Here is a 12,942-nt window from a genome sequence, read left to right on the forward strand (position 1 = left end):
CTTCCTTCCTTCCTTCCTTCCTTCCTTCCTTCCTTCCTTCCTTCCTTCCCTCCCTCCCTCCCTATCGTCCCCTCTCTTTCTTCCAAATTTAGTGGTCAACTATTTGGATTTTTAAACATTCATTTAGAGAGATTAACAAAGTCACTTGTCTTATTTCTATGGAATCTTGGTTGTCATGTCCATGATATTTAAATGTAAGTGAGATCTGCTAGGCATTTATACATTCTTATAACTATCACTTCTAAATACAAAAAAAAAAAAAAAAAAGGATAGAGGGAGTCTGTCTCCATCACAGGCATTTGAATTGCCATACTGGTTCATCCTTTAAAATGAAGAAAAAAATATAGCCCAGGACCAAGGGAGGAAAATAATTAAATTTATTTGGTAAATAATGCAGAATGTAGTGAATTTTTTTTCAAGGAACAAACTCATTAATTGGGACATCTCCAGATCATCAGTTTTCCAATTTCTCCCTTCCAATATATTTCTGAACTATATCCCAGGGAATTTAAGATAAATATACTCACATCATTCTTCGCATTACAATTACAGTCAATGAAAAAATGTAGAAGTCACAAGGCAACCAAGCGTGTGACCAAGAGAAGTTCAAGGGTGCAACATATCAAAGCAATGTGGTTATTTACCTCTTCTTCAAAGTGTTTGGCCATCATTTTTATTTTATTGCATTATTTCATTTATTTATTTATTTAATTTTTAGAGACAGGGTCTCACTGTGTTGCCCAGGCCATACTCAAACTCCTGGGCTCAAGCAATCCTCTAGTCTCAACCTCATCAATAGCTGGGACTACAGGTACATGCCACTGTACCGGCTTTGGCATCATTTTTATTACAGATACAGTTGTCTTATTGCGTAGGCACATTCAATTGAAATAAATCCAAATACAGCCAGGTGCTTCAGATGGATTTGTGATTATCTTTTAAAAACACCACAGCTAGTTCCCTTAAAGAGTTTATGATCAAATCCACTACCAAATGTTCATATTAAAGTTAGGACTTAACATCTCAATGTGACAGAATAATGCTGCTATTAGAGCTATCATTCCAGAAGTTTCAACCCATAGTCTGTCTTCAGGATAATTTTAACTCAAAGTTAAGACCGGAGCCATTTTATGCAGTTCACAAATGTAACTGTTTACCTATGGGAAATAGCATTAGCTTGCTTACAATCATATAGCCCAGGTTATTGAAGTAAATCATCAATGATTTTTGTGTGTTGAATTTTGTTTAGAAGCCCTGCATGGTAAGCAAGAATCTCTTCAGGAAGGAAAAGGGAAGAAAAGTGAAACCGCACTCAAAAGAAAAGGTACAGCAGATAAAAATAGATACAATTACATGTAATTCTGCATTTTATAACTATCTCAGTGCAAATAACTAGATTTGTATAGTAGTATACATTGACCACTTCTCTCAGACATTTGTAAATCATAAACCCTTGCCGAATATAGTCTCAAACTTTCTGCATCCTGGTACTTACCAGAGGCCCTGCTAAGAAAAGTGATGCTTGCAGAGATAATTTAGACAATATCTAATATGCAGAATATCCATTCATCAGAGATATTTTAACTATTATCCTTGGGCTAAGCTGTGCCATCAGAAAGCTACATACTGAAACAAGTTTTCTTGGACCCCTTATTGAATTTCCTTCACAGATAAGCACTTTGGTAAAAAATAAAATAAAAATCTTACATTATCTTAGAACATTCACAAAACTAAGAAAGTAACCTTGGTACAATACTGTTAAGTAAGTAGAACATTTAATTTTTACCATCTATTTTCAGTGGAACTCTTGAAGTTTTTGAGACCTGTCTACATTTTTTTTTTTTTTTTTTTTTTTTTTGGTAATCATTTAAACCAGTAATTTATAAACAATTAAAAATGTGAATGAATTAGGGCTGGGCACAGTGGCTTATGCCTATAATTTCATCACTTTGGGAGGCTGAGAGGTGGGCAGATCCTGAGGTCAGGAGATCGAGACCATCCTGGCCAACATGGTGAAACTCCATCTGTACTAAAAAAATACAAAAATTAGCTGGGCATGGTGGTGCGCACCTGTAGTCCCAGCTACTCGGGAGGCTGAGGCAGGAGAATCCCTTGAATCTGGGAGACACAGAGGTTGCAGTGAGTCAAGACTGTACCACTGCTCTCCAGCCTGGGTGACAGAGAGAGACAGATCTCAAAAAAAAAAAAGTGTATATATATAAATATATATATATATTATATACATGAATTTGAATTAACAAATGTTTACAACTTGATGTAACTTCTTGGTGTAACTACATACTGGCAAAGGATTTTAATGATTTTACTTTGTTCTAATTTGTATTTCATGCAATGGACTTTAATTCTTATTACTTGTTTGAGTTTCTTCAGAAAATTCTTCAACCATCAAAGAGTAAAGAGAACCTTGCAAATATTTTAGAGAACTTTGAGTTACTTTCCCCACTCTCAAACCCACTCCCTGCTTTTTTAAAGAATCATAAATTCCCTGGAAAATGTATGTCATGCATATACCCTCAATAAGTAAACTTTTAAAAGCCTATTTATGAGGGCTGGTGACCCTTTTAGGGTATTTGGATGTGTACTCTGTAACTATTTTTTTAACAGTCAGGTACTTTTAAGTTATCTATCTGAGCATTAACAAGTTATTTTTGTTGATGTTGTTTTATTGAAAATTATTTTGACCTGACATTCGTATTTGGTATTTACTTTGTATTTCTTTTCTCAGTATTACAATTCCATGGCCTCAGTTCTGAAATGCAAGCAATTAAGTCCAGCTTGTTTTTAGATTAGGTTGGTTTGTCTTTTGGGTTTATTTTTATGTATGTATGTATTTATTTATTTATTGTCCTCGACTGCTTCCCTACTGCCCAGGTATCTTACAACTTAATCTGGTGGCATTGCATTGCTTGCCTTTTTCAGTTAATTGTAAATGCCTATGGCTTTATCCATGCAACACTGTCTCTAAAATATCAGGCTTGCAAAGTTTTTCTTCTGCATAATGTTTGATTATGAAACAATAATGTTTGATTTTAAGTTGTTTCTTGTTTTGAAACAGGGTCTCACTCTGTTGCCCAGGCTGGAGTGCAGTGGTGTGATCATGGCTCATTGCAGCCTTCACCTCCTAGGATCAAGCAATCCTCCCATCCCAGCCTCCTGAGTAGCTGGGACAACAGGCATATGCCACCACGCCTGGCTAATTTTTGTATTTTTTTGTAGAGATGGGGTTTCAGCATGTTGCCCAAGCTGGTCTCAAACTCCTGGGCTCAAGCAGTCTCCCTGCCTCAGGCTTCCAAAGTGCTGGGATTACAGGCCTGAGCCATCACACCTGGCCAATTTTAAGTTTTTATAGAGTTATTTATTGTAAAGAATTTTGTTAAGAACAGTTTTTCTGAAGACCATGTTTTCACTCAAAACTCATTCATGACTTTCCTTGGTTTTCTAATTTAGTAGGCCAACTTTAATGTCCATTGAAATGAAATAAAACTTCCAGTAAAAAAAAAAAAAAAAAAAAAGTCCTCCACAACTTAACATAGCAGTGGGGGTGAAACTTTTATTATACCAATAATAACCTGATATTATATTTTCTGAAGGAATATTATGCCCACTACATCATTCAGTGGCCCCTGTATGAAATCCTAGGTGATAAATTTTGTTCAGAATCAAGGGACAGGAAAATGTCTCTTCCTCTGGGTGACTAGATAATGGGCACCTCTAAATGAGAGCATTTTCCTTTGTGTTTTGGCTGAGTAGAAGTTCAGAAAAAAACTCAGGGCTCAGGTTTAGTATCTATGCAAGGACCTAGATCTCCATGTCTGCCTTCTAATTCCTCTCTTGATTTTGAACTTCTACTTTAAGTTATATTTTTCCTGACCCTAGTTTCATTTATGTTCTTTTTTCTATTTTACTTTATTTCTGTGAAATAGGGGGATACAATTTCTAAAGTAATTGATAGTTGGTGAAAGAAAATCCCAGGCTCTAAAATGCTTATCAGTTAGATTCATATCGAAGCTGCTGTAGCAACCAATTAACTAAAGATTGAAACGCAATTATGGATGCATGCAGGTTACTTCTTCCAGGTTCATTCAAGTGGCATTGTCATGAAGTATGTGTCTTTTTAAAATTGTTCATCACAAATTGCCAGTGCTGTTGCAGTCCAAGAGTGTGTAATGTTCAAAATATAACATGCTAAAATAGACGTTTGGACATTTAAATATACATAACCATGATTCTCACAGAGAATCTCACCCTTCTCTAATTATATGATATGATGGGTTTAACACTGAGATAAATGTTTTAGCTAAAATTTTAAGGACTATAATTTATGCTCGGCTCTCACGTGTTTACTAATAGAATAATTTTCATATTTTACATTACTCATCCCTTTTTTCTCATCAGGATCAAAAAAGCAAATGAAACATCATTATAGAATCATCGAAAATAGAAATTAAAAAGACTTGTGTATATTAGGTACCAAAGCATCAAATTAGACATAATTAACACATGCTCTAAAAGCATCCTTAATAAAAGCATACAGACTCCAAACAATTCATAAGCAAACACAAGTTCAACAGCAAAATACATACATTGGAGGCATGCAGCTAGCTCAAATTAACTACAAAGATTTCCAAATATTTTTTGCTTTTATTTTACTATTCTATTGCATTAAATAATATTTGAAATAGGTGAACTCTCAAGATTTAGACATTTTTATGTTACATATGAATAATGTGGTTTTGGATGTCCTTCCTGTGGAATAAATGATTTTATTTCTTAATATTTCAAATTAATACCATTGCAGGTGAACACCATTAATTGTTCATCTGTTTATTTCACAGGCCATTTGATACCAATTATATTTGAAGTGCCTCTTAGTTGAGGAACTATCTATTTTTTTCCTTTCTTCAAACTTGTTATTTCCTGATGTCTTTGATTCATTTATAATCTTCTCTGCATAGTAGATCAATCTCTACCCTTCTCCCTCCCAAATCTCGACACTGAGATGCCATTAACAATAGTATTTAGAGTGTTCTTAAAAAATATTTCACCTCCTCTTGAACCCATTTGCCACTGTCCCATTATGTTTCTTCATTAAACAATGGCTTTTCAAACATATAGCCTTACCCAGGAGAGATGTTAATTAGGAGCCAAATGAAGAAAGTTTTCAATAATCAACTAAATTCAGAAAATGACAAGTTACATCAAGTTAAAATGTTTTTAATTACAGGATTTTTTTTTTTTTTTCTATAACAATGTGCATTTCAAAGGGAGCAGGAGACACCATATGTAAGATCCCAGGGCATTCTGGCTGCAGAATTCTTCTCCCTTGGAGGAATATCTGTTGGGATCAGAGTTCTCTGGAACAAACACTTGGAAATAATGCCATCTTTAGTTCCGATGCTTTGCCACATGTATTAGTGTTAGTATTGTTCCAGTGTTTGCCTTCTGATTTGTCTTACAGGGTCAATTATTGTAGGTGCTACCAAGCCACTTAAAATAATAAATGTAGTATCAATGTTATGAGCATTAATGTCATAGGACTTTTCCTTAGTTCAGCTAAAGACGGGGTTCTTGTCCATCCCATGGCCATGAAAATTTAGGCTCACAAATGGTTTAAAGGGTGAGTAAAACAGGGTTTTATTGGGTGAAAAGGGAAAAAAAAAGGGAAACAGGGACTCTCACAAGGTCAGAGTCCCTCCACTGGAGCCCTTCCTGCCTGGCAGTTTGAATCCCTGTTTCCACACAGGAAAAGGAGGGGCCAGGCTCCTCCCCACCACAAATGGTGTGAACTTCCCAAGTCTCCACCTTAGTGGGCAGGCTGGTTGGAGTTTCTCCAGGGACCCCCTGCTACCTGGCTGTCTCATTCCCCTCTCTAAAGAAGTACATCTATCTAACTGTTTGTTGTTAGATTAAAGATAAGGACAAAGACGGATCTTAACTGCTTCCTGCTGACAGGGGTCGCTGTTTTGGGGAAATGGCAATCAGAGCTCCCTCAGAGGCCTATTTAAAGGTTCCCAGCAGAAGGGGCCATCGTCAGATGCTCCACTTGCATGACTATTTACAGTTTGATGGCCTGAAGGCAAGAGCAGACAAATGGAGTTATTAGAAAACATGTATCAAAACGAAATAAGGACAGCTCAAAAATTCTGAGGCCTTTTACCAGTTTGCACAGGGAGAGGGAGGCCAAATCCCAACTGGTTAAAAAAACTCTTCTCTTTTGCTGGCATGTCAGGCTTCTGGGTTCCCTTCCCCTGAGCCCAGTCCTAAGCCAACTAGTTTAAGGCTTGGGAAATAAACTCTTTCAAGTTTGTAGGATGCATCTGAGGAGAGTGTCCCATAGTAAGGAGACACAATTACCTGTGAAGAGAGGGCAGAGGAGGAGAAAGAAAAAAGTAACACCTTTTCAAGGAGTCCCAGAGGGTCAGGATGCATTTGAAAGGGATACAGAATGAAGATGAATGGTCACCCATCTAGAAAGAGGGGAGCAGGCATCCCTGGTTTCTGTCTCTTCCTAGCAAATAACCAGGGTACATGAGGGAGAGGGAAGCGTGTCCACTTTCCCTCTTCCATACTTGCATCTGAGTGATTTTGGCAGGTCCCGCCATGAGTGCCAAAGCACCTTGCACCCATGAAGCAGGGAGGGCCTAGAGAATAGAAATTATCTGCTCTTACCCATGTATGCCTTATCTCCCCTGCTGCCAGTAGCCTTGGAGTTTCCTAGATATCATTTATGTCTGGATACTAACTTGACCTTTATCCATGAAACAGGAAGCTTGGGGTTGGCTTAATCGGCAGGAATCAGCCACTCTCAGCTTTGCTGTGCGTTTTAACCTCTGTTGTCATTTGCCCCTGAATTCCCTAGATCCAGTTTTCCTTCCTAGGGCTTTGACCCAAAACTTGGAATTGAGTTTGGTACAAAAATGTGCCTCAGGGAGTTGCATGGACTCCTTATCATAAGCCGAATGCTAAGGTGACACTGTGGAACTGAGTCCTCCTCCAACAAGGAAGAGGAAAAAATGTCTTGTGACACACCCAGATAAGAGGTAGCTATAGTTATGCTTGCTAAGATTTGGGTGCATGGTGCTTGGGTTTGGTTAGCTGCCTTGGTCTTACTTTCCCAAAAAGGAAACCTCCGAGTGATGGGCATCCTATTTATTCCCATCACCTCGCAGGATTTGCAGGATAATTGCTTAGAACTAGAATATCCATTCAGATTTTTATATTACTCATCCCTTTTGTTCTTTGTGACCTGGAGCCAGAAATTGCTGGTTGGTTCACAGGAGTAAGCAGGGTTAGTCTAAAATGTAGGTGAAAACTTAAAAACAACTAATAACTTTTGAATTTAACGACAAATGTGTAAGTTTTGAAACATGATTTCTCTCTCTCCCGTCCTCATTTTTGTCAAAAAGTCATCACAAGACTAAATGGTTTGCAAAATAGATTTTTGTCTTATACTTGGCCTGATTATTTGCGTAAAGTGCACCAATAATAATTATTTCTGTATAGGCCTTTTGGATTGGTTTTGATGAAAGTCTGTTCCATAAGGAATCTCACATGAGACCTTTTAAAGCCAAGCCCAACCATGAGTTTGTATCCTCAAATACCTGTGAGGTGGGTGGCCGTCTTCTCTTATGGTCCCAAGATAAATTTGGAGCTCCTGAACCTGTTAGAAAGTGGCATTAGTGACTTTTTTTTTTTTTTTTTTTTTGAGTCTAGCTCTGTCGCCTAGGCTGGGATACAGCAGTGCAATCTTGACTCACTGCAAACCCTGCCTCCTGGGTTCAAGCGATTCTCCTGCCTCAGCCTCCCAAGTAGCTGCAATTACAGGCACATGCCACCACAGCCAGCTAATTTTTGTATTTTTAATAGAGACAGGGTTTCACTGTGTTGGCCAGGCTGGTCTCAAACTACTGACCTTATGGTCCACCCACCTCGACCTCCCAAAGTGCTGGGATTACAAGTGTGAGCCACCGCACCCGGCCAGAAAGTGATATTCTTTACTGACCACAGGTCAGGAACCCTGTACGGGGACTGCATAGATGAAGGTATGAGGCCAGTTTCCCCTCCGGGCTTTTACTGGCTCTGCAAGTAGAGATTTACTCCTTAAAGGGAAGCATACCCTTCCAGTCAAAGCCTTGGTAAAATAACCACTTTCTCCAGCGCAATTGTGTCCTGTTGCAAAAGAAAAATGGATTTTTATTGCACTGATGCAAACACCTATATTGCCATAAGAATACTCACAGATAGGTTCTAAATTCTGGAGGAACCAGGCAGAGAGAAACAAACATGCTCCAAATTTTGATCACAGGAGTATACCTTGCTTACTCCTTAATTATTAAAGGCCATAAATAGCTCAAAATAAGTTTCCGTGACTCTGAGAAACAAAATAAGGATCAGCAGTATTCCAAGCAAAAGTCAAAAAGGTTGCTTCAGCTTTTTGAGTTCAGTCCATTTAGTTCTTGCTTCACTTGATATTTATGAACATTTCAGCTGTTCATGAGTTCTGTACATTTTTTTATTCCAGTGTCACAGTCTCCAAAGTTATCAGAAACCTGTGTTTGAGAGCATCTGTTAAAGTTCTATCGCTCATTATAAACCATCTTTGAAAACGATTAAAACAGGACAATTGTCTGTGGATAGCAAAATGTCCAGGGTAGTTACAGTTAGAAATATGATTGACAAAGAAGTTTGGTTTTCTCCATGGTTTTCAATAACTTAATGTAACAACCTTAATTATGATTGATAGCATAAACTTAGACATTAGAACTTTAGAAATTTTATATAATTTTGGAACATATATTAGCATTATTCACCAAGATATAACCTAAAGAAACTTGAGCATCATTTTGGCAATCCAACATACCTAAACCTGTCAAACAATCCTGTTTACCTCTCTTTTCTGGACACTTCAGGGGCCCTTTGAAGTATTCAAATAGCCAGGTGCCAGTGAAGATAATTTTGATACTGAAGTTTGATTTTGGGAAGCCTTTTAAATATGTGTAAAGCACTTGATATTATTAAATAGAATTCCATATTGCCATAAACTATTTATTTTGCCAAAGTGATGACTCAGAAATTTTAAAGAAGCACAAACCTTTTATATCCCTTTACAAATTTTACCAAAGAGCAGATTAATGCCTTAGGAAAACCTTGTTATGCTTTTATTTCAGTGATCAATTTACAGGAAAACCGTATAATACCCTTTTTGGAATTTAGTCAATATGTTCACATAGAGAACCTTTTCTGCAAGATTACTTTCCACAATTATTGTGCCACTTCGTTGAACCTTCAGCTTTTTCCTAATTTAATTCAATACAATCCTGTAACCCTAGGCAAAGTTTTACATTTCCATGCCTTCTTATAACCTTTTACTAAAAAACACATTTTACTGTTCTTACACACCTTGCATGTAAATCTATTTCTGATAGTTTCAATTAACTCCTGTGAATTTTAACTTTAAGGTAAAGCTTGGTGAGTTGCTTTAATTGTGTGCTAAGTGTAGCCAAGGTTTGCCTTCTTAATTAAGAGTGTGGTTAGTTCCACATGTGCCCAGACCTTACCAATTGTGAAGTCGCATGTCAACAAATAGTTCTCAAAACCCAAAAAGCAGTTTGTAACCTTAAAACACTTAGTAAACCTTGCATCTGACCTGGATTTTACCAATAGTCTTTCAGGCTGTTTTTACTTCTTAAAGATTAAAGTCACGTGAACTGAAAGGTACCACAGCTTTTAACTTCCCTTAAAAAATGTATTTGATCCAAGTGCTTGTCTTTCTTTAGGTCAAATTAATTAGAGCCCTTTTCACAGACATCACACACAGTACATACATAGACAGGCAGAAGAAAATCCAGTTGCTGGGTGGGGTCTTTTAAGAGACAGAGATAGGAAAACATGCAGACATTGAACGAGAGAGGGCTCATCCCCTAATGCAGTATTGCTAAACAAAGCTTTGCCAAGTGGTTATGCCCCCAGGATGTAAAGCAAGATGAAGGCTTTCAGCACAAACCATACAGACATGCAAAGCACACCAGATTGGCCACAGCCCAAGACTAGCCCCAGCCCAAGACTAGCCTAACAAATCCTTTTGCAGAATTAAAACTTTACAGAAAATATGAACAGTATTAGTTGAGGGGCCTGGCCTAGTAAAGGTGGGGGAAAACTTTAAAGGTTAACTGCTGACAGGATGGAGAAGAGGAAAGAAAAAAAAAAAAAACAGTTTAAAAATGTCTAGGAAAGAGCCTCTTACTCTTATGCAAGTTGTTCCTCCACCAGGGTGATGCGTTCAATTACTGTCCAATGGAGTAAAACCCTTTGGCTGGGGAAAGGGAAGACTGTGGTGGCTTGTGGCTGGAAACCAGCCATCCAGCTGGTCAGGACCCTGGGACCATGTGTCCCAGCCCTAGCATGGGGCAGGGAGCATCAGGGAGCTGATGTTCACCCATCTATCCAGTAAAAAGAAGGAAAAGGCCATGAAAAGACCTGGGATTCATGGGGGTTGGGGGCTTGGTTTCCCCCACCCTCAGAAGTCCAAGGATGAAAAGGCTTAGAAGCAACAGTGAGCGGTTTTGAGTCCCCATTTCACTCACTGCTTCTCAAGTCCCACGTTGGGTGCCAAAAATGTTGCAAGACTTTTCCTTAGTTCAGCTAAAGATGGGGTTCTTGTCTGCCCACAGCCATGAAAATTTAGGCTCACAGATGGTTTAAAGGGTGAGTAAAGCAAGGTTTTACTGGGTTAAAACAGAAAAAGGGGGAAACAGGAACTATTGCAAGGCCAGAGTCCCTCTGCTAGAGCACCTCCTGCCTGGCAGTTTGAATCCCAGATTCCACACGGGAAAAAGAGGGGCCAGGCTCCTCCCCACCACAGATGCCATGAACTTCCCAAGTCTCCGCCCCAGTAAGCAGGCTGGTTCAGGGATCCCCTGCCACCTGGCTGTCTCATTAATGCCATTTAATTTGAAGCATCTGGAAGAACAGAGGAAAAAAGACAAAAGTGAAAGGAAATTGAAATAACTAGATCATCTATGAGAGCAGAGACTCTTAAAGTATGGTTTTGGGACCAGCAGTATCTGCATCTGCATAACCTGGAAAATTGTTAGAAATATAGATACTAAATCTGAAACTCCAGGAGTGGCGCCTAGCAGTTTTGTGTTTTAACAAGCCCACTAGAGGATTCTGATGATCATTAACATTTGAGAACTACTTTACTGGAGCCCAAGGCTTACTGCTCTATTGTAGCCACTGGAAAATCAGAAACATTCAATGATTTCTGGTGTATTATTTATAATATACCTCTTCCTTCAAATATTGAAGTTAGATTACAATGAAAAAACATGTTTATAATAATGCTGTTGAAATACAAATAAAAATCCAAAGCCCTTAAATGAGGAAATTAGCACATTCAGCTCAAACACACAATGCTTATTGTGATGACTCATTAATCAGAACAACCTGACAAACAAGGTGATGAAGGAAGTATGATGCGTTTAAGTTTTAACAGGATTAATTTCTAAAATAGATTTTTATCACCTGAGACCTTTAACAGAGGACAATATGTCAGTATGTGGCACAATATGCAAGGTCATCATAGATTTATAGCAAATGCAAAATACATTGGGTTTCATTGGAAGGTTGTATAGCTGGCAATTTATGATTGATCATGGTTCTGGTAGTGAAATTCAGCCATAGTCATCTTTTATAATACAATTTATAAGCATAATAACAAACTACCTCTTATAGAGTACCTTTTATGCACCAGGCACTATATGAGATAATTTACATATACAAAGTCATTAAGTTCTCACAATCATCTATGAAGTAGAAATTATTATTTTACCATGTCAAAGATGAGGAAATTGACAGTCAAAATGAATAAAGAAGTGTTTTGTTAAGAACTGTTAACCTATGAGGAGAAAGCAAAAAAGAGCCTCTTCACTCTTTGGAGAATATTATCTACCCTCCCACATTAATTTGCACACTAAATTGCTCATAACTTCCCTGGATTTTGCCTCAATGATGTTACAATTGTTTAAATAAATTAAATAAATACTATTTATGCTCTTAAGTACGAGTCTTTTAATAAATCTGTTTATCAGACTGTAGTTTAAAAAATTTTACCAGAAATTTACCAAAAAGAAAATTGGTATGCAAAATAAATAAAATAATCTTAAAATCAACGAGCCAAGTAAATAATAGTGTAAGAACTTCTCTGAGTTTGCAGACTTCTAAGTATGAATCAAAAGAACATTTATCAATATGAAATACATCAATAGACACTAAAAGGCAATGAGGTATGACAATCAGAAGCATGGAGTTTATAGCCACCCTGCCTAGACTGAAATTCTAGCTCTGCCATTTACCATATATGGGTTACTTCTGGCAAGTTACTGTACCTTAATATGCCTCAATTTCCTCATCTGTGAAATGGAGTAATAGGAGTATCTACTCATGTGGCTATTATAAAGAATAAGTAAATGTGCAAAAAAGTAAATAGTACAGGGTCTGGCCTAGAATAAACTGTAAATAAATATGGACTATTATTATTGGCCCCAGACCAAGTTACTAAAGACAGTGGGCAGAAAGGGGAATCCTTTGCAAAGCTGACCTGGAGAGTTCCCTCTTGTCACTGATTATAAAGATGCTAAAATTAGGTTTTATAAGCAACCCTGGATAACCAGTCTAATTACTTTATAGTCATCCACATTCTGTATCTCCAGGTCTACACAGAGTAACAGCATAAATTTCAGGACAGTAAGCAGAGAAAGCTTTCCCTCCATGAGCTTTTTCAGAATAGTTTTTCAACAGTGAGTTCTGAAACACATGCTCAGTCTCTGGCTCCTTGCTTAACACTGGACCTCTTCTCTTCCTGGTCATGTTGCTTCAGTCTGGTCCATTTCTGAGCTAAAATTTTCATCTTATCTAATACAC

At 37.7% G+C, this 12,942-nt stretch overlaps 1 protein-coding gene across 1 annotated transcript in view; it reads left to right on the top strand.

Annotated features, from left to right (window-relative positions):
- SPEF2 (sperm flagellar 2) overlaps positions 1-12,942 on the top strand; it is a 193,620-nt gene that overhangs the window by 98,386 nt on the left and 82,292 nt on the right. Inside the window, exon 20 of the mRNA XM_023216523.2 lies at positions 1,250-1,324. Coding sequence (XP_023072291.2) covers positions 1,250-1,324 — 75 coding nt within the window. The remainder of the gene's footprint in view (positions 1-1,249; positions 1,325-12,942) is intronic.

This window comes from Piliocolobus tephrosceles, chromosome 4 (genome assembly GCF_002776525.5).
Source record: "Piliocolobus tephrosceles isolate RC106 chromosome 4, ASM277652v3, whole genome shotgun sequence".
Classification (NCBI taxonomy): domain Eukaryota; kingdom Metazoa; phylum Chordata; class Mammalia; order Primates; family Cercopithecidae; genus Piliocolobus; species Piliocolobus tephrosceles.